We start from the raw sequence: 23,596 nt of genomic DNA, 5'->3' as shown, positions 1-23,596 counted from the left end.
GAATGTGCACAAATGTTTAAATATAAAAACAAATAAAAAAATAATTAATACATTAATTTGAGCATATCAAGTTGTTTTTACAGTGTGTCTCTCTGTATAAATCAATTAATTTATATTTTAAGTTTTGTTTGTTTGTTGTTGTTTTTATTTTATCCATTAAAACAAGTTTGATTTTCAGTGAACTTGTTTTTTTTTTAATATAATGTAATTTTTATTTTATAAGTTTTTCAATATTATTTTTATTCCATTCCTCAAAGGGGCAAGTTGTTATTTACTAAAGTCAACAAATATATTAATAAAATTAAAACACACAGGGAAAATACGAATTTATATGCATGAATGACTGATATTCTTATTCTTCAAATATACAAATCAATATACACAAAATAAATGTGAATATGAATGAAATGCTTAAACATTTTCTAAATATATTGTATTATACTTATCTCTATATCTCAGTCTACATGTGTTTATTAATGGCAGTCTGGTGTTCATTTCATGACGAATCTGAAAATTTCTAACATTAAGAAGAAAAAATGCAGATAAATGAAATATGTGTGAAACATCTGCAGCGCTGCCTCTCCTCCTCCAGCTGTTTGTGTTCGTTTCCGGTCAGCTGACTCGGAGAGAAGCAGGAGCAGCTAGCATCATCCGTGATGAGAGCCCGGTGTCACCGTCCGGACAACATCTGAGATGAAAGCGACAAAACCGTAAAACCAGCCAGAACCCAGAGCACCTGGATTGACACCTGAGTCTGTGTGTTTGAGTTCACCAGCATCGAGAGTCGGATCTTGAGGCAAACAGCAGGTAGCTATTAGCATTAGCATCCTTAGCTTAGCCGGGTAGCTAAATACCATCATACCGTCATGAACCAAGCGGCCTGTCTGAGCTAGCTAGATTAGCTAAGGGCTAGCTGTGTTGGGGTTTACTGTGGTGCCTTTTCATTGGAATTATTGCGATGTATCAATATTGTCGGTAAAACACAGGTAGTTGACACATTTTAGGCCAACAAACAGCTTAACAAGCTAATGTTGTCAACGGCTGTGATGTAATAACAGTAGCCCCTGATAACAGCTGTGCTCTACTGATATGTTTCATTCTCAGTCCTTTAAGGAGCCTTTGTTTTGACCTTTATACGAGCAGTAAATCAAAGTAGAGGAAGGTTCAACACTTTTTGTATTTCTCTAAGCTACTCAGAGAATATTTGTACCAAACCAACCTTATTCATAGATATTAAATTAACACCGGTCTACTATTTATCATTACGATTAGGCTACATGAAATACCGTTCAAAATATTAGTTTAAGCAGAAAGAGTCAAGAATTACAACCGACCCCAACCTCGGGGACAGTTTACTGATTTACTGATCGGGGATGATCAAATGCACTCATTTAACTTTAGCTTTTTCCCTTTATTAGCAGTATATTCTAAAGATATGCAATCATACGAGTATATTATAGTAGGATTTTTAATACAAGATATATTATGTTTTTTATATATTTAGTGGAACTTTGTAAATAACAGACTGTTTGCTTGTTTTCTTTTTTATACACAGAATATAGGCCCACTTAAAGTTAATGTACAGATGGTGCCGATGCTCTTCAATATCTTTATGTTTCAGTGTGAGGCAGGACAGTAGAACAATTTTCAATTTAACTACATTTTATTTCATATGGCCTACATAATCTAAAAAACGTGTCCCTCTCTGCTGTGTCACATCCTTTGCTAGTGAGACACACCGTCTCTGATCATTGCTAACCACGTCATTTAGAAGTCAACCAAACAAGGATGCAGAGCAGTTAAGTTTCTTTTTATTCATACAACGTGTCTTTGACTTCACCGTGTATGGAAGGTCAAACTGAACATGGTCAGCATGGAGCTATCCCTGCAGCATGTTTCTGATTAAAGAGATAACACCTGTGCCAGCTGTCCTCAGTCTCCCCTGTAAGTCATCAGCTGTAGGTGTGCTGTTACTGACAGTATTTTGTCGTCTTTATTTACTTTCTGCAGAATCATGTTTTCCGTCCTTTACAGAACGGCAGTGTGTTGCATCCTTCTTCTAGTATTTGCTTCAAGTTGCAATCCATAAACTGATCATTGATAATATTTAACTTGATAAGGGCTGGGTGACATGGAAAAACAATATAATCCAATAAATGTTTTTCATTTTTCTCATTGTTGATATTTTCCACAGTATATCATTTGGTAATTCTGAAAACAGACAGTTCAACTGAAGCATTTAGTTTGTTGACGCGTGCTAAAGCTGTCTGTCACACATTTTGCAGGATGTGTTCTTATATTTGTAAATACCTTTAGTCCTGTCTTCTCCCTTTTTGTCCAAACCTGAAGTCACATTTTTAGTGGATTGCACCTTTAGTATTCCTCTCTTAAAATAGACTAGTGTTTCTGAAGTCTTCCTCCTTTGCTTCTCCTCTTCCTCCCTCTGTCTTCTGCTTCCCTCCTCCTCCTCTGTTTACTGGAAACTTCTTCTCCTCCGCCGGCCATCCAAAGGCCTTTTTCCACCCACTGAGCCAGAAAAGGACGCTGCTGAGAAATCCACAGTGTCAGGCTGAACTGGATTCAATGGTACAAGTCGTATTGTTGGACTGAGCGTGTGTTTGTGTGTGTGAGTCATGTGTAGTTCACTTTATTGTGTTTTTGTGGCACCGTTTGGATTAAGTTCCATCCAGAAACAGACTCGAGGGGTGAAACTGGAAGAACAGCATGTTTTTCACATCGGTCACAGCAGTGATGACATTTCCTTTCATAGCCTCTGAGACTCAACAGCAGAAATATTTAGCTCAGTGTTTACTGACTTAAAGCAGCGTATCACAGACATGATGGAAGAAACGCCTCCTGAGAATGTTCCAGTTATCAAAGGGAATGAATGGAATCGACTGTGTGACTAAAAACAAAGTCATGCTTTCAGACAGGAAGTTTTGGACGTGAGTTCCTCCTCAGATTGCTTCACCGTGTCTCATTATCAGGGTTTCAGTCTGTTCAGACACTTCATGCTTTGTTCTGCTCCAGTCTGGACCCGTCTGTGGTCGTACCTGCAAGTCTAATCACTCGCTTCCACCCACCAGAGTTCAGATGGTTACCATGTGTGTGTTTGAGCAACAGATCTATTGTGGTTTCGCGCAGCAGATCCTGACTGATGCTCTTCTTCTCCTCCTGCCTACAGAGGGAGCCGGATCGGGAGGAGCAGCCTGAAGACAACATGCCCCCCAAGTTTAAACGACACCTTAATGATGACGAGGTCACGGGATCGATCCGCAGCGAGAGGGTGAGACGAGGATGGGGGGGTGGGGGGAGGAGAATTAAGGCTGAAAGGTGTCGACTCAACACTGTAAAAATAATCACACATTTTTACAAAGTAATGATTGAAGTTTGGAATATTCTGAAATACTGAAAGATTCTGTGATAATTGATATGTTGCCAGACAATCATATAACAAACTGAAGGATAAGAAATGCCCCTAAAAAGGTCAAGTGCAGGATTCATGTATTCATTCACTGCAATTTGGTTTCAGTTCAGGACTTTGGGCTTAAAGGTGGCTGCTGCATCTCTTAGAGGCCCTGGAAACTCGGCTTCAGATAGCAAAACTGCATATCTGATATCAGTGTGTCATAAAGCAATTCAGAAACATTCAGAACCACGTAGAAAACCTGTTGAAAGACAGCTCATTAGGCCGTTCAGACCATTTCTCAGGACTGTGTACGCGTGGCAGCTCCCGTGCTGATTGACACCTGCCGGGGTCCGCCTGTCCCCGTTCTCATGGCAACTGTCAACACAACAATGGCGCATGGGAAAGCAGTGTTTCCTCTAGGACTTTCAGCAGCAGGGTAGAGGGTTTGTTGTACCACCCAGGTATGTGCGCATGTGCACATCATATCAAAACTATTGCTGTCAGGTGATTAAAAAAATGAAACTTATTAATTACAGGCTTTGTAATCAATTGATTTCAATGAATCTCATATATCAATGATTTCTGTGAGGAGCACGTCATATGTAGACTGACTCAGTCTTATTTCTTACTTCCACACTTTAATTGTTCTCGCTTCTTCACCTCATTAAGTTTTAATTCACAAACTACTTTAACCTGATCACTTTGCTTCAGTCCCCCAGCACACCTGCACCTGTGCTCTCTGCACCGCTGCTGGCCCCGCCCCCTCTTTCTGTCTGTCTCTCTGTCTGCTGTGTTGACTGTCTTCATCAGCAGTCTGTTTCATTAAGTCACAAAGGTTACATATCTTCTCTTGCAGTTCAGTCCTCACGTGAGCCGTGCGTGCACGAGGGACGTTATTAATGACGTAGCGATCAAAACGATCGATCGTCACCAAATGACATCTCCTTTTATAAGCTTTATAAAGCGCGACAATCAATGAGTTTACAGTCGGGACGTGCAGAGTTAGACAGACAATATCTCCTCATTCAGTATGATATTGTGCAGCTCGCTGGAGGGAGATCACCAGGGAGCTGAACGTGTGATACTGAGCGCACAGCTGATAGAGGCACGTGGATCGTTTACACTGCGTGTTAGAACTGCGCATGTATGCCGATGTCAGCGATGCGGAGCGGACCCTCTTTTGCCGTTAGAAGTAAACTGGTCCCGCTGTTGTTTATGTGGTTGCCAAGACTTCGTGAGGTCACTGTTTCAGTGCTCCTCCTCAATGAGGAGAGGATGGACGACCGTCGCTTTGGAGCGGAAATCTCCAAAGAGTCGTTCTGCAGCAGGTTTGTGCAGAGACGTTCAGAGTATGTGGACAGGAGTTAGCTCAGACTCAGAGAGGAAGATTGATCGTGAGCCGAGAAGTGTTATCGCACCTGTGAGGGCGGGGCAGCTGCGGTTGATTGGTTCACGCCCAAGTTAACCCCGATGTCGGGGAAGTTAATGAAGAAAGAATGGCAATAACTCCAGTTTGGATTAAAACTAATGACTAGAACTTTTAGATGTGTTTGAAGTTTGAACATAAGACCCGGAATTACACAGTTAGAAGGATTTTGTGGATTTGGGTTTACAGAGGCTGTAACTTCTTTTCATCGCAGTCAGACACGATCCTGCTGTTGTCGTCTTCTTCTGCTTTTATCCCCTCATTTTACCCTCATTCATGTCATAAGCGCCACCACAAGAAGTCGTGAAGTAGTGACACAGTGAGTCCCAACCCTCATCAGTAGGATGTATTAAAAGCTGATTGCATCATTAGGTCGTCAGTTCTCTGATAATATTCCAGTTACATTCAGATCAATTCAAAGGATGGACATCTGCAAAAAGTAGTGTTCACTGAAATAGTTGGGATGTCAGTTGGATAGAATAACTCCAGTGTAAACACAATAGTGGAGCTCAGAACAGGATGATATATTCAGGAGGGTAAAGTGAGTAAATTCCAGAAGATTCTGTAGCCAAACGTCTGGTTCTCATCAGAGGGATCATCCTCTTCCTCCCTCCCTCCTCTGTTCCTCTGTGTTATCCTGTTTGTTGTGGAGTGGGATCAAAGCTGAGCTCACAGACGAACACAAAGCTCTCCTCCTCCACCTTCATGCTGTCCTTTACCGCCTCCCCTCCTGCCCTCTGATAATCACGACCAGTTCTCCCTCGCGGCTCACAAACTGCACCGAGCAAAGAAGGAAAGACAGGAGGAGAGTGTTAGTGCCTCCGCTTATCATTCTTTATGATCATATGGTCAGCATCCCCTCAGCTCTCCTGCTCATCACACTGTCTGTGTGTGTTGGCTGGCAGCTGTCAACACACCTTCTGTTTGCTCTTTGCAGTGGCAGGATTTCACCTAAACTACCTTTAAGTATTATAACTCAGATGTGATTATCGCTGCTCCTGATTTCACACAGTAACCAGCCCTCCTGCTGATGGTCTGTAGATAAAGAGACGAAGACTTCTCCTCCAGCAGCAGTGAATACATTCCTCCTGTCTCCTCCTGGTCCAGCTCTCCTGGAGGATTTAGTGCTGCTGTCCTCTCTGATTCTCTGAATGGCGTGTTACACTTTGTGCTCTGATTGAAGCCATCAGTGGTTCAGGTGTGGTTCTGATCGTGCTGGATCGTTTGTTCTTCCAGCCGAGTTTATTCAGGTTCACTTTGGCTCTGCAGCAAACTCCCTGTCCTCGTCTGATGGGTACTGAGTAAAGTTACTGTCGGTGAGTCATCAGAATGTAAGTGCTCTATAACAGGGTGTCTCAGGTGATACCTGCTCTCTGAGGAAAGAGACAAAAGCTGTTATTGATCAGCACAGCAGCTGTCAGCCTCGGGTGGAGCCAGTTTCATGTCTGCTCTCTGTTTGGGTTTTTTATCTGCTCCTGAACCAAAACTGTTTCAAGTTCTGGAAAAGAGGATTTTATTTAAGCTGGCGGTGCGCTGCTGGAGCTGGCGCCCGATGTGCAGAGGCGGGGTCCTCGCCTCATCTGCCTTCGGTGCCTGTGGTCCCCACTCTCTAATAAAATTAACTGATGTATTGAGCAGTTCTAAAATTGGATATTGGTCTGATACTGACTGAAAAAGATGGATCAGGTGTCAGTGAGATGTATTCAGTCCCAGAGTAGATCTCCTTCACTGATTTATCAGCCCACAATAATCCTCCTCTCCAAAGCACACAGACCCTGTCCCTCCAAAGTTCATCAGAGACTTAAATATCTGATGACTGAGCTTCTCGCCGAGCTGCCTCTTGCATCCACAAACTGGTTTCTGACTTCTGATTGGCAGTCGGCATCAGCTGATAGCCAGAGGCTAGTTATCGGTATAAAGACTTAAAGGTAGATCAGTGCGCCTGTGCAACTTTAAAGTGCTAATCTTTAAGATCTCACTTTCGTTCTCTTTGGCGCCACCTGTGGTGATAACCGGTAACTGCAGGAGCACACTTCCCAGATATCCAGACAGTGCTGCATGTGTGACGTCCACGGTCGGCTCCGGTTGTAACTCCTGATTTTCCTGGCTGACGGTCGCTTTCCTTTTCAGACTGTTTGCTTCATCTGAGCGTCGAGTTTGTTTCTTCTTCTTTGGATTTTCACTTCTTGTTGAAGTTGTATCTGTAGTCATCCATCTTTTCTTTGTTTGTTCAGCCATAGTAGATTACTGTTTACTCGCAACACTCGCAGAGAGCGGAAAAGCAGCCGCTTAGCTCCGCCTACCCTCTCTGGCAGACCAACCACTGCTGGCTGATGGAAAACGCGTCACTAACTGGGCGCCGCCACAGACACCCAGCCCATAATAATACTATATACTGCAGATGCAAAGGCTCTCATCAGTGGGCCACAGGCTCAGTCACCATTGTGTTACCTCATTCAGAGAGAGAGAGAGACTTACAGACATTTATTTACATGAACATCTTCAGATTATCACTTTAACTTGTTTGTCCACAGCAGAGGAACAAAGTACACACTGCTGTATCAGGCAGACAGGGCCTCACACACGCGGGACACCGTGAAGATCAGCGGGGTGGTCCCGACACCGACACAAGCTGCAGATTCTGCCCCTGCACAGAACAAAGCCAAACATGTGATGTTCTCTGATCAGCAGATTTCATCAGTAGTTATCTGACCTTTGACCTTTTCCTGTTTCACAGAGGAACCTTCTGGAGGAGGACTCTGATGAGGAGGAAGACTTCTTCCTGTGAGTTTGTATGAAGATGTTTTCTCCTCAGAGCAACAACAGCAGTATGAATCGTAGCTGCAGAGTACACTCATAACCAGTTCTAACCAGTTGTTCACCTTTAAACGGACCCCTCTGTCTGCTCTCCAGGCGGGGGCCCACAGGACCCAGATTTGGACCTCAGAGCGACAAACTCAAGCAGTGAGTACAAACACATTCCTGGTTCCGACTCACGCCCTGAGGTCAGAGCAGTTTAGCCAGAGCTCTGAGTTTTGGTGCTGCTGTTATGCAAGTCCTCCTGTTTACCAGAAGGTGCTGGTTGTTGTGTGTTCTGTGTGTTGTGTAAGAGAGGCGTTCATGTGCAGGTTATTATGTAACCTAACCAGGACCCTCTGCAGCGCCATCATTAATCTGGACCTCTGAACCTGAACCCCCAGCTCAGCTCCTCACTCTGTGTTTATGTGTGTGTGTGTGTGTGTGTGTGTGTGTGTGTGTGTGTGTGTGGTCGCCCCTGCTTCTTCCTGTTGGTGTGTTGAGCATGTTTATGTTACTGCCTCCAGCGAGCAATCAAGCTGGAGCCGGCAGTTCTTTGTCGGAACAATCAGTGAGACGCTGATGGAAAATGTGACAACACAAATACAATGTCCTGTTTCTCACCTCTGAGCTCACAGGCTGTTCTTTCTCCTGCCAACATCCTCCCTCTCCTGCATCCTCCACCAGCTATTGTTCAGAATTACTCTGAAATCAGAGTGGCTGATGGGTAATCTGGTCCGGTCATGTCATGCTCAGGTAGAGTGCTGTGAATAAAGCTGAACAGGTGCAGGCAGGTCACTGTGGGGCTGTAGGGGGGCTGAACGCAGCTTCGTGTTCTGATGTGTTTCCAAAACGAAAGATCAATCCTGGACAAATCTTTCTTTTGATCATCTGTGATTGATGTCTGACTCCGTCCTGTCCTCAGCGTGCAGTCGCAGGTGGACGAGGTGATCGATGTGATGCAGGAGAACATCTCCAAGGTGATCGAGAGAGGAGAGCGACTCGACGACCTGCAGGACAAGTCAGGTGAGTCTCACTCCCACACTGTATTAGTGTTTGTCCACGTGTGTGAAACCTGTGTGCCTACAGGTGGGTTCACTCTGACGGTTACTGGATGTGATTGGTCATGTGCTGAAGTCAGTGGAAACATCTGTGCCATGTGAGTCAGGTTTCATGAAGGCTCGGCGTCGTTAAGGTTAATTTAATGTTATTACAATCCTTTCTTTCAGCTGTGTGTGTGAAGCATTGACAGGCTGTGATTCACAGGCTGAGCTGTGACCGAGCACGCGTGCTTCATGTAGTCTGTTTAATTCATCAAAGGTAAGATGGTTACTGTCCTCAGAGACTCAGCCTGCTCAGCATGAGACAAACACAAAGACTGGACCTGAGGTCACAGCGCTGACTGAAGGATGGTTATATACTGACTCATTAAAGCAGCTCTGCAGACACACTGTGTGTGTCACACGCAGTGTGTGTCACACGCAGTGTGTGTCACACAGAACCTCCAGGTGAGGAGGACGAGTCTAACCAGCAGTGGAACATGGCTGCATATAAACACACTCTGTAAACTTTACAGGTGTTAATGAGATGTCCAGGTGTAGTCCTTTACCAGGTGTGTGTCTGAAATCACTCTCATGAACACACACACACACGGTGTGTGAAACATGTTCCACTTTAGGCTTTCAGCTACACAGAGGCCTTCTTCTCCTCCTCCATCACCTTCTTCTCCTCCTTCTCCATCACCTCCTTCTTCTTCTCCTCCTTCTCCATCACCTCCTTCTTCTTCTTCTCCATCACCTCCTTCTTCTTCTCCTCCATCACCTTCTTCTTCTTCTTCTTCTCCTCCTCCATCACCTTCTTCTTCTTCTTCATCACCTCCTCCTCCTCCTCCTCCTCCTCCTCCTCCTCTCCTCCTCCATGGATAAAGAGACGGCTGACGGTTCTGAGCCCTCGTCCTCACATCCACACAGATGTTGTGTAACTGCGTCTCTCCGTCATGTCGAGAAGCCAAACTGAGACAAAGGCTCACATCTGGAACTTCTGTGTGTGTGTGTGTGCGTGTGCGTGTGCGTGTGCGTGTGCGTGCGTGCGTGCGTGCGTGTCTTTGTTTATGGAGGTGTGTGGGCGTGTCCCTACAGTCCCTAATAGTTCCCTTCGTGCGGGCAGCATAACCTCTGTGATTGACAGGTGCGGTGCAGATTAACGAGCGTTTTCTCACAAGCCTCGTGTGAGCGCTTCTCTTTGTAGCAACAGGTTGTTAACAGACACATGGAGGAGCAGACAGCCAACACATGAGAGACACACACACACACACACACACACACACACACACACACACACACACACACACACACACACACACACACACTCTTGGGGCCTGGAAAGGAACATCTCTGCATGTGAGGGAGCTGCCTCCCTCCTGTAAACATGCAGAAACATCGAGTTAACAACAGAATGAAACAGAGAGGCAGCGAGCAGCGTGGGCGAGAACTTTGTCACGACAGGGACGACTCAGAAAACGTGTCTGTGCTCTGCTGAGCATAAACTGTTCGTTGCTTTGCAGTGATCTGAGCAGACGGTTACATAACAGAGCTGCACGCAGAGCCAGGCTGAGTCACCACATGTGAAACTACAGCACAACTACAAGAACAAATTACACATGCACTGACTTTAACACCCTCCTGCCCCAGCCCTCACAAGCAGTGCAATAATATTGAAATATATAAAATGAATGCGACGTGGCCTCTGATGTAGCTTCACTTTACTTTAACAGGAACATTCCCACTGAGACACGTCAGAGTGGAACAGGCAGAGACTCCCAGTGTATGTGGAGCTGGATAGTGGAGGGGAGACTGTTCATCGGTTGTGCTCAGACATGACTCTGCTTTCATTACATTATTAAACACTGTTAGCTCCAGCTCCTGGTCAGCTCCGTGTGCTGCAGACAGTGCTGAGAGGATGTAAACTGTGGAGCCAGAGCGCCCTCTGCTGGACAAACATGATGACTCATTTCTATCTCACTCCGAGCATCGTCTCTGTTAGCTGTCCTGTAAAAAAAGCTGCAGAGCTCCGAGTCACGAGGAGGCAGCTGTGTGAGAGTCCAGATCAGCTGATCCTTCTGCATTCAAACATACAACGAATAAAGATCCAGCGTTCTCACTGCATGCGCTGCAGTGGTCACGAGTTAGGATGCTGGGTAACTCATCTTTTCTCTCCTCTTCTCGTCCTCACACGTCCTCGTCTGTGCTGTGGTCATGTGACCCTCCAGAGAGCCTATCGGACAACGCGTCAGCCTTCAGCAGCCGAGCCAAGCAGCTGCACCGGAGGATGTGGTGGAGAGACATGAAGGTGAGCCACCTGTCTGTCTGTCTGTCTGCCTGTCTCTCTGTCAGCTTCGTACGTGCACCAGCAGGTTTGTCATGCGTGTTGTTTCCTCCACAGATGAAGATGATCATCGCTCTGGTCGTTGTCGCTCTGCTGCTCATCATCATCAGTGAGTCTGACAGCGAACACACCGTTAACTTTCATGATAAACTGCAGAACTTGTCTCTGACTATTCTTCATCTCTCTCAGTTCCAGTGATCCTGCGGTACCGCTAGTGTCTGACCCGGAGGATGAGGAGAACCCTTCTCTTCCTCTTCCTCCGCTCTGTCTCTCTCTCCTCTGCACACAGTCCTCCACTCCAGCTAGGGGGCGCCAGCCAGCCTCCGAACCCCTCTTAATGTCAGCCTGTGTCTCCTGAAGGATGCAGCGTTAACTTGTCCTCAGATCTGATTAAAAGAGTCCTGAGGCTTTTTAAGTGCTGCAGAAAGGGATTATGGGAAATGTAGGGAAGTGTTTTTAATGCAGTTTGGGAGAAACGCTGCCTCTCAGCCCTCTGGTGACAGTGAAGGAGAGCTCCATTCCATCATCTCACATTCAGGGTCATGTGACCAAAGGGAAGCTCCTGCTATAGATACAATCTGTAAACTAGCCGCTCTGTTTCTGCTGCAGCCGCGTAGGAAGACGCTCCAACATGCAGCACATGAACCTCAGATGTCCTCAGAGAGGGGACGTTTACAGGGAACATCTGAGGCTCATCTGCTCGCTCAGTCTTTGAATCATCCGCAGACGGCTGATCTCACCTGTCAGCTTTGTATCCTCGTCAGCACAGGCGGTTGGACGTCCACATCCTGCCCTCCATCGATCACTGCTTCTACTGTACACCAAACATCCGGGTTCTGAATGTCTCCTCACTTCCTGCTGGTCTGTGCGGACCTCTGGACCCGTTTGGTCACATGAAACGTTCTGTTTGGTTTTAATTCTGTCTTTAAAACAGCTTCTGTGTTTTTCCACTGCTGTTGTCTCTGCTGCTCGCTCGTGTGACGCTCGTATGGATGCTGGTGTTTCTGTTACGTCTGAGGATGCTGAGCTGTGGAACAAACTTAGGTGTCATTAATTTACTGTATAAAACATGAAAAGTACATTTTATGATTTGAATGTAATTTATTTAAGCTGTAAATATTGATCCTGTAATGATGTACAATACTCACTGCATTGGAAGACTGTGATCCTTTTTGCTCTGGAATAAAGTGATTAAAATCTAAGTGATTTAAAGGGCGACAGTCTGGTCTCAAGTGGTCTGAGCTGAAAGACGAGTCGGGATGGAAAATGTTGATGTGCAGAGGGAAACTAATGGTCATGCCATCCCTGCTCCTTCCTCCTCTCATTACTCGCCTCTTTTATTGCTCGGAGGTTTCACTGGCCGTGTGGAGTCCCAGGATGGCACTAAAGCTGGACGGAGCGGAGTTATTGTTCTGACAGACCTGCTGCTCTTGATTACGCACACACGCACGCACACACACACACACACCACTGGACCTGAAAAGATTTATCAATCAGTGTCAACTATTCAATTAGTTTCAGGCATTTTTTTGATTCTTTTCTCCTCCATGACAGAGAATCAGATTATTTTTGGGTTGTAAACAACATTTAAGGACGCCATCTTGGACTGATGTGTCACAGCGGCGCGTCAAAGGCTGTCCCAATCAGAAGGCTCCTTCAAATGCGTCCTCCTTTTCCCTGGCCACGTAGGATCCATCAGGTGCATCCTTTGCAGCCTAACATATCCCAAGATGCATTGGGTGCCAATCCAAACGATGGCGGGCTCTTAAACGGCCGACGAATTAAAGTTTTTGGTTTCAACTCAATCGAACAGCTGAGATACAAATGTTCCAACACAAAAGGAGCCTAGAAACAAATTGTCTTTAAAATAAGTTAAGTTACGTGATGCTAGTTATGATAGCGAGTTAGCCCGCTAGCTACCTGTTGCTAGGCGACAGGAGCGGTGTGTGGTCATGCAAGGGTAAGGGCGGGAACAGCTGGTGAGGAGAACAGGAAATCCTCCGTAGACCAGACGTCTCATTTCAGTTCGGCTTCAGCGTCTACGCCGGCTACAAGCGGCTCCTCCTCTGCAGACACCTCCTTCAGAGGCTGCAGCCCCTGAACTGAGACGCAGCTACTGAGACACCTTCCTGCTCTGTGTGACTCTCAGTGGGAGCATCAGTGACTACATGGACATCACGCTGTGCTGAAGAAGACTTGAAACTAGAGACTGAGACCATAAAGTCATGAGGAACATGTTTACTGAGGGAATAAATCAGGAGAGGAGGAGGGAGCATGTTCTCATAGACTTCTATAGGATCACACTGATTTACAACCAGGGGAGACGCCCCCTGCTGGACGTTCAGAGAATGCAGGTTCCCCACACACTCAAACACACACACACACCAACATGCTCTGTCTGAGTGTTGGGACAGACCTGCAGCATCGTCAGAGTGTGTGGAACAAACGTTCTCTGCATTTCTTTTGCTACTTAGCCTGCTAGCTTTAGCATGTTGAAAATGCTGCATATGCAAAATGAGTCAAGACAGGTAGACAGAACAGGTAGACAGAACAGGTAGACAGACAGGTAGACGGACAGGTAGACAGAACAGGTAGACGGACAGGTAGACAGACAGGTAGACGGACAGGTAGACAGAACAGGTAGACAGACAGGTAGACGGACAGGTAGACAGAACAGGTAGACGGACAGGTAGACAGACAGGTAGACAGACAGGTAGACGGACAGGTAGACAGAACAGGTAGACAGACAGGTAGACGGACAGGTAGACAGAACAGGTAGACGGACAGGTAGACAGACAGGTAGACAGACAGGTAGACGGACAGGTAGACAGAACAGGTAGACGGACAGGTAGACGGACAGGTAGACAGACAGGTAGACAGACAGGTAGACGGACAGGTAGACAGACAGGTAGACAGACAGGTAGACAGAACAGGTAGACAGACAGGTAGACGGACAGGTAGACGGACAGGTAGAAAGAACAGGTAGACGGACAGGTAGACAGAACAGGTAGACAGACGGGTAGACAGAACAGGTAGACAGACAGGTAGACGGACAGGTGGACAGAACAGGTAGACAGACAGGTAGACAGACAGGTAGACAGACAGGTAGACAGAACAGGTAGACAGACAGGTAGACAGAACAGGTAGACGGACAGGTAGACGGACAGGTAGACAGAACAGGTAGACAGACAGGTAGACGGACAGGTAGACAGAACAGGTAGACAGACAGATAGACAGACCGGTAAACCATCCAGTTAGTTAGCACAGTCCGAATGAAATGATTGACAGGCTCACACAGGTCTGTAACTAACGACACGTTTCCAGCCGGAGGTTCTGATCTGACGTCTGCAGCTGGAATGTAAAGAGAACATCAAGCAAACATTTGACCCACAGAAACACAGTCATCACTGCAGAGGCTGCTCCGCCCGGCTCCCTGACTGCAGGAAGGAAACGTCCACCAGGCTGACGCTCTGCGGTCCTCCAGCTCTCACTTTGTTGCTCCCGACGGGGGCAGACGTCTGTTTCTCCTCACACACTTGTTTAAATGTCGGTGTGGCTGCAGTGAAAAGCCTGACAGCCTTTAGAGCGTCTTTGTAGTCCGGCTCAGCGAGTGAAATCACAGGTAGTAAAGATCTGTTTGCAGAGAGGCTGTAAAACGTTCAGACACACACACTCCAATGCAGAGGACAAATCCAGTCCTCGAACCTGTGTGTGTGTGTGTGTGAGAGAGGACAGTTCTATCCTGCACACACACACACCCACACACACACACACACACACACACACACACACACACACACGCTGGCAGCTCTGGATGTGTGGGTCCTCTGTTTGCGGCTGATGCTGGATGACTTCAGATTCCGGGCATAGCAGCGGTTATATGAGTGCAATAAAAGTCACCTAAACTCACAAGAGACGAGAGAGGACAACGTGCCAGCCAGCGTTAGTCAGTCACACACACACACACACACACAGACACACACAGACACACACACACACACACACACACACACGTGTGTCAGCAGCTGCAGGAAGAAGAGAATAAATCACAGTCCGTCAGCATGTGATGCTCACAGTCGGTGACTCTTCGTTGTTTACTCGTTCTCTCACCTTCGGGCCCCCCCTCACTGCCTCAGCGTGGAGACGTTTCCTGTAAGAGGACGCGCCAAAAATCAAACGCATACGACACCTTTTTCATCCATTCATCAACGTGTTCAACCAATCACAGGCCGGCTTCATCAGCCACATTGCTCAGGTTCCTTCATGTCGTCCTGCTGCTGTGACCCCTGTCATCTGAAGAACATGTATGTTATGATAATGGAGACGTGTGTGTCAGGTAGCTCCGGCTGTTTGACAGGAGCAGGTGACAGCATCGACCTGCAGGAGGAAGTGTTTGCACACTTCACCCCAGCAGCCTTTGACCTCTGACCTCCCTGAAGGGAAGCATGTGGGTCAGGGGGTGTTTCAGGGTGCCCTCAGGGTGGCAGGTCAGCAGGGTAAGGAGGCGAGTAGAGCCTGGACACAGAGGGCGCACATGAAGGCGAGCTGAGAGCTGGAAGCTGTGAGCGTGCACACCTGCCTCCTCGCGTGCGTCTCTGAGTCTCACTTTCAGAGCTTTCATCCTGCCTCTGAAAATAAACTGCAGATCATCGTGTGTGTCGCATGTGAGCCTCAGCCGTCAGCGTGTCTGAGGTTCTGTGTTACATCGAGGAGGGAGACGAGGAAACAAACCCACACGGCAGAGAGCGACAGGAAGTGAGATCAGGAGGGACCGGCCCCGACGGCGCCCTCACGTTGTCTTACAGAGACATCTAGAAGTGTGAGCACACAGACAGGCCACGCTCGGCTCCATGTCGGGGTCAGAGTCAGGTGTTTGCTCATCGATTGACTCGTAACCTCGGCCCCCCCGTGACAGCCCTTATCGGCAGCTTGCGTCACGTTCTGGCCCCCCACCAATAGGAAAGGGGACACCGGCTCCTCAGGAGGAAACTGGATCCGGGGAGACCCAGATCTGCTCGCTGTCCTCGGGTTCAGCCTCAGCCGAATCCCCTCTGACACACGCAGCTGCATCACACACGTCAGGGGACGATGTCACAGATTCAACATGAATGTGGGACACGTACGGAGCTGATAACACAGTCAGAGAGCGGCCATGTTGGATCAGAACGTGTAAACACAGAAAGACTCACAGAGAAGCTGTTTGTTGACGTTTCTGTCCCAAAGCATCCTGTTACTCTCTCTCCTCTCTGAGCCTCCCTCGTACCCTCCCCGCTCACTCCCCTCCCTCTCATCTCTCCTCTCTTCCCCTCCAGATTGTATAAATATCTGTGAGCAGTGGGGAGAGCTCAGAGTTTCAGACCTGTCCACTGAGGAGAGAACAAGAGAGGAGGGGAGAAGAAGAGACACCTGAGAGAAGAGAGAGAAAAGAAAGAAGTGTTTCTGGGAGGTTTGGGAAGAAGTGAAAGAGAAAAGAAGAATTTAATCAGAGAGGACAGAACTCTGCAGCATGTTCCTCCTGCTCCTCCTGTCTCTGGTTGCTCTCCTGCTGGGGGGGGACGCTCAGGACCGAGCGGCTCTGTGGAGGGGAAACGACCGAGCCGGGCGCTGTCAGTACACCTTCACCGTGCCGAGCCCCACGGAGGCCAGCTGCCCGCAGACTGGGGGCCCCGAGCTGGAGGGCCTGAAGGCCAGGCTCAGCCTGCTGGAGGTGCTGGTGTCCCGGCTGAGTGGGGGGGACACTGGGGGTCCTGGAGGAGCCGGGGCTCAGTCTGAGCTCCAGGAGGCTCTGAGCCGGGCAGTGGGGGAGAGGAACCTGCTGCAGGGGGAGAAGCAGCGTCTGGAGCAGGAGGTGCAGGGGCTCCAGAGGAGGATGGAGGAGATGAGGAGGGAGACGGAGAGGCTGAGGAGCAGACCCTGTCCTCCCCAGACCCCCATAGTGCCACCAAGCCCCCCTCTGCAGGGCGGGGGCCTGACGAGACCGTCTCTGGGTAAGAGAAACGCTCACAGCTTTTTCTGTTTGTCTTTAATGAGGGGGCGTGTCGCAGCTGCTGCTTTTCAGAGACGCCCACGTGGGAACGCTGATCGACTAAAAGACGAATCGTTAACATGATAATAATCGTGAGCGTTGATCCTGCTGTGACAAACGTGACGAGCGGACGGCTGTGTGCGGCCAGTCACTGTGGCCACACACACACGTAAACTAACTATGTGCTGTGTGTGTGTGTGTGCGTGTGTGTGTGTGTGTGTGGTAAATGTTTTGGTAGCAGAGACCCTTGGCTCAGGTTTCTGCTTCCTGTTGGGGCTTTGGGGGTCTGGTTTCAGGACCTGGGGGGTCAGCTCAGTCTTTATGACGGTGTTTCCCTCCGCAGGGCGCGAATAGCCCGTGTAAAGAAAGGAGGGGGGGGGGGTGAAATGTGATGCAGGCTCTGGAAGTGGTCTGTGCCGACGTCTCATCTCAGGGCTTTTGATGACGCCTGGTGGGTCAGGGGCGGGGGGTGGGGGGGCCTGGGGCCCAAGAACACTAACCCTCCGGGGTTAGAGGGTTAGAGGGCTGCAGAGCTGGGGAGTTATCCTGGAGCCGGGGGGGGGGGGGTAAGCTCTGTGTTTGCAGTGGCCAAACATCCGTCTGATTAGCTGCCCCCCCCATCCCCTTTCTATTCTCTGTTTACCCCCCGCCCCCCCCCCAGCAGCAGTAAATCCTTCCTGTGCTGCAGGCTGACCTGTTCAGCTCCTCGTGTTTACACCTGCACTCTGAGGTACACACAGGGTCCCTGAGGAGGGGGGGGCAGATGTAGAATAGATCAGAGGGAGGAGACGATGCACCGACAGGAGGTCAGTTCATGACTCAGCCCGAGGCAGAGTGTAAACCTCCGGCCGTCTGCAGGAGGACATGAAGGGAACATTTGAGTGCAGCAGCAGATCAGCAGTTCATCCTCTCTGACTGTAAACAAGGTTCCAGTCTCAGAGCCGGTGTGCAGGTCGTTCAGCTTCTTTCTAGTCTCCTGGCCGTGCAGCCGGCAGGAGGTGCATCATAAATAACAGCAATGAACTACGATGTCTCTGTCAGTGTGAGCATGCAGCAGGTGGAGGGACTAAACATGGACGTTCTGCAGAGAAGCTGCTCTGAAAATATTTACGTTTGTTTTTATGATGTGAAACAAATTCTGTACTTAAACATTTATTAACTTTTGTAACGTCAGAAGTTACTCACACAAAATATAAACGATCATTTTGATTACAAATTATGACGACAGTTTATGAGGAAATATAAATGGTGCACAACATGCTGCCATACAGAACGTACGTCTGTGAACAACATGATGAGGATGCTGTGAAACTTCAGTCTGTGAACTGAGAGCGTCGAACGGGCCAGATGTTTCAGCTCAGGAGGGTCGGAGAGAGAGGCTGTTTACCTGTGGTGATGATGATGATGAATGGCTGTGTCCTCTGGGAAACACCCCCCCCCCCCCCTAACATGTTTCTCATGCTGCTGCTGCCGCCGCCGCCGCCGCCGCTGCTGCTCGTCTTCAGCCTCCGGACGTTGCTGTTTAATGTTTCTGCATCATTAGGGCTCGTGTCACGCCTGAGATCAGTCCATGTGCACGAGCTCACACGCACACAGAAGGTCAGACTGTTACACATGTAACATTCACTGTGATGCAAAGATCTGTGGGAGGCTCCGTCTCTTTTTACAGACTCTTTACACTGCGAGGGCCTCCTGGAGGAGTCAGAGGGGAGACACAGCTGGGGGGTAACAGGGGAGAAACAAGAGGAGGAATAAGGACAGAGGGAGAGAAGAAGGTGTGGAGAAACGTTGGTTTGATGCACTGAGGACAGTCCTGGGGAGGGGCGTGTCGAGTGTGTCAGGTATGTGTGTTTCAGTCGGCTGTGTGACTCCGGAGCAGCTGGGAATCCACTCAGGGGTGTTTGTTTCCTGCGGTCACATTCTGTGAGGACACACACTCTGTTTGTTTCTACACAAGAAATCACTGACTGTGTGTGTGTGTGTGTGTGTGTGTGTGTGTGTGTGTGTGTGTGTGTGTGTGTGTGTGCAGGCTCCAGTCCCATGTCTCACCTGATGTCCAGGCCCAACAGACAGGGGGACAGCAGCAGCAGCCTGAGAGGTGAGACATGTTACCTGCAGGTTTGCCTCTTCCTCTCTGTGTCCTCTCCTCCTAAACTCTCCGTCTGTCTCCGTCAGACTCCGCCTGGCAGGTCGGATCTCCGGGTTTCCAGGAGCTGAAGGCCGAGGTGACGGAGGTTCCTGCTCCTGACGGCTCCGAGGGACACACAGGTCTCTGTCTGTCACAGTGTTCTCTCCCTGTGAGGTCTAACCATTCATGTGTTCATTTTCTCTGTCAGTTAAAGTATCGGTGCATCAGGTCGGTCTGCTCTCAGCCCGAGCGACGTGGACGAATCAGACACGTCTCATGTTGCTCGTAGGGACACGTTTCAGGTCTCCTGTGGAGTTTTAGCCCACCAGCAGCTCTATGGAGCACGAGGCCCCGAGAGGTGAAGGGTCACACATCCTAAGTGTCCTCCAGAACAGTAGGGGGCGATCTGGTGCAGCAATAATAAAGACTGTGAGCTACTTTGAACTGAATTTAGATGTGTTGTAAATAATAACGGTAATAACAACACGGCTTCATACCAAAGACAGCAAACAGGAGCTCTGTTCACTTACAACACACACACACACACACACACACACACACACACCCCTCCTCCACCTATCTGACCTGGTGAACACAACACTGGCCCCCCTGCTGATAGCCTCAAAGTAAATACTGCTATTAATACTGCAGCATTTGGGGCGAGAATACCACCGTCGTGCCAGCTCGCAGCTTCGAGGGCTCGCAGCTCGCAGCTCCGAGGGCTCGTCTGAGTTACGTGTTTGAGGGGGGGCCGCTCTGACGAGGACGTCGCACACGGTGAGATCTCCTGTGATGGATCCACGACGACACCGCTCGCTGAACGACCCTCGGCAGGTTTGATTGTTTGGAGCTCATGAGAACACACGTGCAGTCAGCACGTGGAGTCATTCAATCTGTGGCGAGGCTACAGGAAGCTACGCGGTGTATTTATAAGACATATTCCGATCCAACCCTTAATCCAGCATGAGGGTGTATTTCAGGAAGTGGTAAATATACAGCCGGGCTTATCGCTTTCACAGCAACACACACACAGGGCGAGTGGTAGCTGCCCTGATGGAGATGACTCAGGCAGAGTCTGTCTGCCCCCACGATGACGAGAGACGACCTCAGGACACCCTGCTCTCAGATGACCCTCATCGCCCCCCGTAGCCTGCATGTTGATGCACTTTACTCAAGACGCGACTAAAGCCAGAAAAACAGTTTAATACAAAACGTTAAGACATCAACAAACAATGAGGGAACACATTCTGTCCTTCCTGCTCTCATGTTTCCTCTCCTTCCTGCTCTCATGTTTCCTCTCCTTCCTGCTCTCATGTTTCCTCTCCTTCCTTCTCTCATGTTTCCTCTCCTTCCTCCTCTCCCGTTTCCTCTCCTTCCTGCTCTCATGTTTCCTCTCCTTCCTTCTCTCCTGTTTCCTCTCCTTCCTTCTCTCCCCTTTCCTCTCCTTCCTTCTCTCCCCTTTCCTCTCTCCCCTTTCCTCTCCTCGTTTCCTCTCCTTCCTTCTCTCCCGTTTCCTCTCCCTCCTGCTCTCATGTTTCCTCTCCTTCCTTCTCTCCCGTTTCCTCTCCTTCCTGCTCTCATGTTTCCTCTCCTTCTTCCTTCTCTCCCGTTTCCTCTCCTTCCTTCTCTCCCGTTTCCTCTCCTCGTTTCCTCTCCTTCCTTCTCTCATGTTTCCTCTCCTTCCTTCTCTCCCGTTTCCACTCCTCGTTTCCTCTCCTTCCTTCTCTCCCGTTTCCTCTCCTCGTTTCCTCTCCTTCCTTCTCTCCTCGTTTCCACTCCTTCATTCTCTCATGTTTCCTCTCCTTCCTTCTCTCCCGTTTCCTCTCCTTCCTGCTCTCATGTTTCCTCTCCTTCTTCCTTCTCTCCCGTTTCCTCTCCTTCCTTCTCTCCCGTTTCCTCTCCTCGTTTCCTCTCCTTCCTTCTCTCATGTTTCCTCTCCTTCCTTCTCTCCCGTTTCCACTCCTCGTTTCCTCTCCTTCCTTCTCTCCCGTTTCCTCTCCTCGTTTCCTCTCCTTCCTTCTCTCCTCGTTTCCACTCCTTCATTCTCTCATGTTTCCTCTCCTTCCTTCTCTCCTCGTTTCCTCTCCTTCCTTCTCTCATGTTTCCTCTCCTTCCTTCTCTCCCGTTTCCACTCCTTCATTCTCTCATGTTTCCTCTCCTTCCTTCTCTCCTCGTTTCCTCTCCTTCCTTCTCTCATGTTTCCTCTCCTTCCTTCTCTCCTCGTTTCCTCTCCTTCCTGCTCTCATGTTTCCTCTCCTTCCTTCTCTCCTCGTTTCCTCTCCTTCCTTCTCTCATGTTTCCTCTCCTTCCTGCTCTCCCGTTTCCCCTCCTTCCTTCTCTCCCGTTTCCTCTCCTTCGTGCTCGCAGGTTGTGGGGATCTGGTTTCGGTTGGTGATCCCGTCACTCACAGGAGGGCCGACAACATCGAAGGTAAATATGGCGTTTGGATGCAGGACCCTGAGGCCGTCTCTCCTTATGGAGCCAACATGATCTGGCGTATCGACACCGTTGGCTCTGACGTCAGGAAGCTGTTTGGATACGACGACATGGTTCAACTCACTAAAGGCTTCCCATCGAAGGTAGGCGTCACATGGTTGACATCAATGATGAAAGGAGCCGTGAGTCTGTTGTCACTCCTGGCTGTTGTCTCATGTTTCCCTGACAGGTGCTGCTGCTGCCGGAGCAGGTGGAGAGCACCGGTGCCACCGTGTACCGAGGCTCTCTGTACTATCAGAGACGCCGTAGCCGCACGCTTATCCGCTACGACCTGGCCTCTGAGAGCACCGCGGCCCGCCGTGACCTCCCCCACGCCGGCTTCCACGGCCAGTTCCCCTACTCCTGGGGGGGCTACACAGACATCGACCTGTCTGTGGACGAGCAGGGGCTGTGGGCCGTCTACTCCACCAACAAGGCCAAAGGAGCCATCGTGATCTCGCAGCTGGACCCTCACAGTCTGGAGGTGAAGAAGAGCTGGGAGACCCAGATCAGGAAGAACTCAGTGGCCAACTCCTTCATCATCTGTGGGAAGCTGTACACGGTGGCCAGCTACACGGCCCCCAACACCATGATCAACTACATGTACGACACCGAGACCAGCCAGGGGAGGTCCGTGTCCATCCCCTTCAAGAACAAGCACCACTACAACAGCATGATCGACTACAGCCTGGCTCAGAGGAAGCTGCTCTCCTGGGACAACTTCCACATGGTGTCGTACGACGTCAGGCTGGGCCGCCCGCAGGCCAACTAACGCCGCCGTGAGAGACGGCGTGAGAGAGACGTTTAGCTGCTCCTGCTTCAGAGACTCAGAGCTTTAGAGCGTGTACGAGGTAGAAGTTATAAAGCCAACAGCATCAGTATCCACCTGTAGAAGAGCAAGGACTGAACTACCAGAGTGACGACGTTAAAGGAACAGCGCCCCCTGCAGGTCTTTTCTCCTTCAGTGGGAGGGGCTCTTACTGTGGCCAGGTCCACACAGATGTTTTCAGAGGAACTATTTTTGTACCGCCTTTAATTCAGATGTATGATTTTGTTCTGTTGTTAAGCTATAAATATATTCGATGTGAAATTAGATGAGCTCAGTGGGACAATCAAAGAAGACAACACAAACTCCTCCTGTGGTACGAAACACGCTGATTCACCCGCCTACACCTGCTGTTAATAAACTACTCTCATCAGCATGAACTGAATATTGCATGTACTTGTACACTGTCGTAAACATAGAGTAAAGGTTAAAAAGTGTCATGAAATAAACTTTAATTACAATAATGACATGATGTGTGTTTCATTAAAACTCATTTTAAAGCAGCTGATTTATCGACAAACCGATCGTCACAAAGAAGAACGCTCAGCTGTTTTTCTTCACCCATGAAAAGTAGATGTTAAGAGGAGTCAGCACCACTACACACCTCGCCCTACTGCACGTGTCGTGTTGCCCATCATAACCATAATATTAATAATCACTAATAACACGATTCCAGGGCGCACTCGTCAGGGTTCGTTCAGCTCCCACAGCGTTACATTGAGCTCTGTCTCAGAGTTTATAATTATTAATAACTGTTGAACTTTGTAACAGTGTTCAATGTGTGACAGTCACAGTGCTGCAGCCCGACACACTGAAGTGTGTTATTCCTCTAACTGGTGATCATTTATAACATTCACAGTGTGCGACCAGTGAAGCGGTGTTCACACAGCCTCGACTGTAAACGTGTATCCCTCATTCTGCTTTAATCATAGACTCCAAATACAACTGCTAATGCTAAAGCTACCGGTCAAGCACAACGCTGTGAACAATGTATTTAAACAACTCACCATTATATACAGCTCGAGATCACAGATCTGTCCTTCTCTGGTTCTTCTCTTTATCGGTGTTTTTTTGTGAACGTTTCTCAGAAGGCGACGGTTAAAGCTCCCGAGAGGGACCGTCAGGTT

The 23,596-nt window shown here is 48.7% G+C and overlaps 2 protein-coding genes across 4 annotated transcripts; both read left to right on the top strand.

Annotated features, from left to right (window-relative positions):
- The first annotated feature begins 626 nt into the window (after window positions 1-626).
- vamp4 (vesicle-associated membrane protein 4) lies at window positions 627-12,226 on the top strand. Of its 2 annotated transcripts, XM_069680620.1 has the most exons (9): window positions 627-807; window positions 2,512-2,586; window positions 3,185-3,286; window positions 7,573-7,619; window positions 7,749-7,799; window positions 8,557-8,657; window positions 10,900-10,979; window positions 11,073-11,124; window positions 11,205-12,226. In XM_069680620.1, the coding sequence occupies exons 2-9, from the start codon at window positions 2,584-2,586 to the stop codon at window positions 11,228-11,230; spliced, it is 462 nt and encodes a 153-aa protein (XP_069536721.1). In that variant the 5' UTR covers window positions 627-807; window positions 2,512-2,583; the 3' UTR covers window positions 11,231-12,226. The 2 variants fall into 2 exon arrangements, with proteins under 2 accessions (XP_069536721.1, XP_069536722.1); XM_069680621.1 differs by lacking the exon at window positions 2,512-2,586.
- Window positions 12,227-16,377: 4,151 nt separating this feature from the next.
- On the top strand, window positions 16,378-22,933 carry myoc (myocilin). Of its 2 annotated transcripts, XM_069679918.1 has the most exons (5): window positions 16,378-17,002; window positions 19,070-19,138; window positions 19,216-19,308; window positions 21,536-21,747; window positions 21,834-22,933. In XM_069679918.1, exons 1-5 carry the CDS (start codon window positions 16,522-16,524, stop codon window positions 22,413-22,415), a joined length of 1,437 nt encoding a protein of 478 aa, XP_069536019.1. In that variant the 5' UTR covers window positions 16,378-16,521; the 3' UTR covers window positions 22,416-22,933. The 2 variants fall into 2 exon arrangements, with proteins under 2 accessions (XP_069536019.1, XP_069536018.1); XM_069679917.1 differs by lacking the exons at window positions 16,378-17,002; window positions 19,070-19,138; window positions 19,216-19,308 and having other exon boundaries at window positions 20,359-21,747.
- Window positions 22,934-23,596: the final 663 nt, after the last annotated feature.

This window comes from Semicossyphus pulcher, unplaced genomic scaffold, assembly GCF_022749685.1.
Source record: "Semicossyphus pulcher isolate SPU_LCO1_2020_fin unplaced genomic scaffold, fSemPul1.0.p SCAF_4, whole genome shotgun sequence".
NCBI classification, from domain to species: Eukaryota; Metazoa; Chordata; class Actinopteri; order Labriformes; family Labridae; genus Semicossyphus; species Semicossyphus pulcher.
Note: the sequence above shows the minus strand (reverse complement) of the source record. Positions and strands in the feature narration are given on the sequence as shown.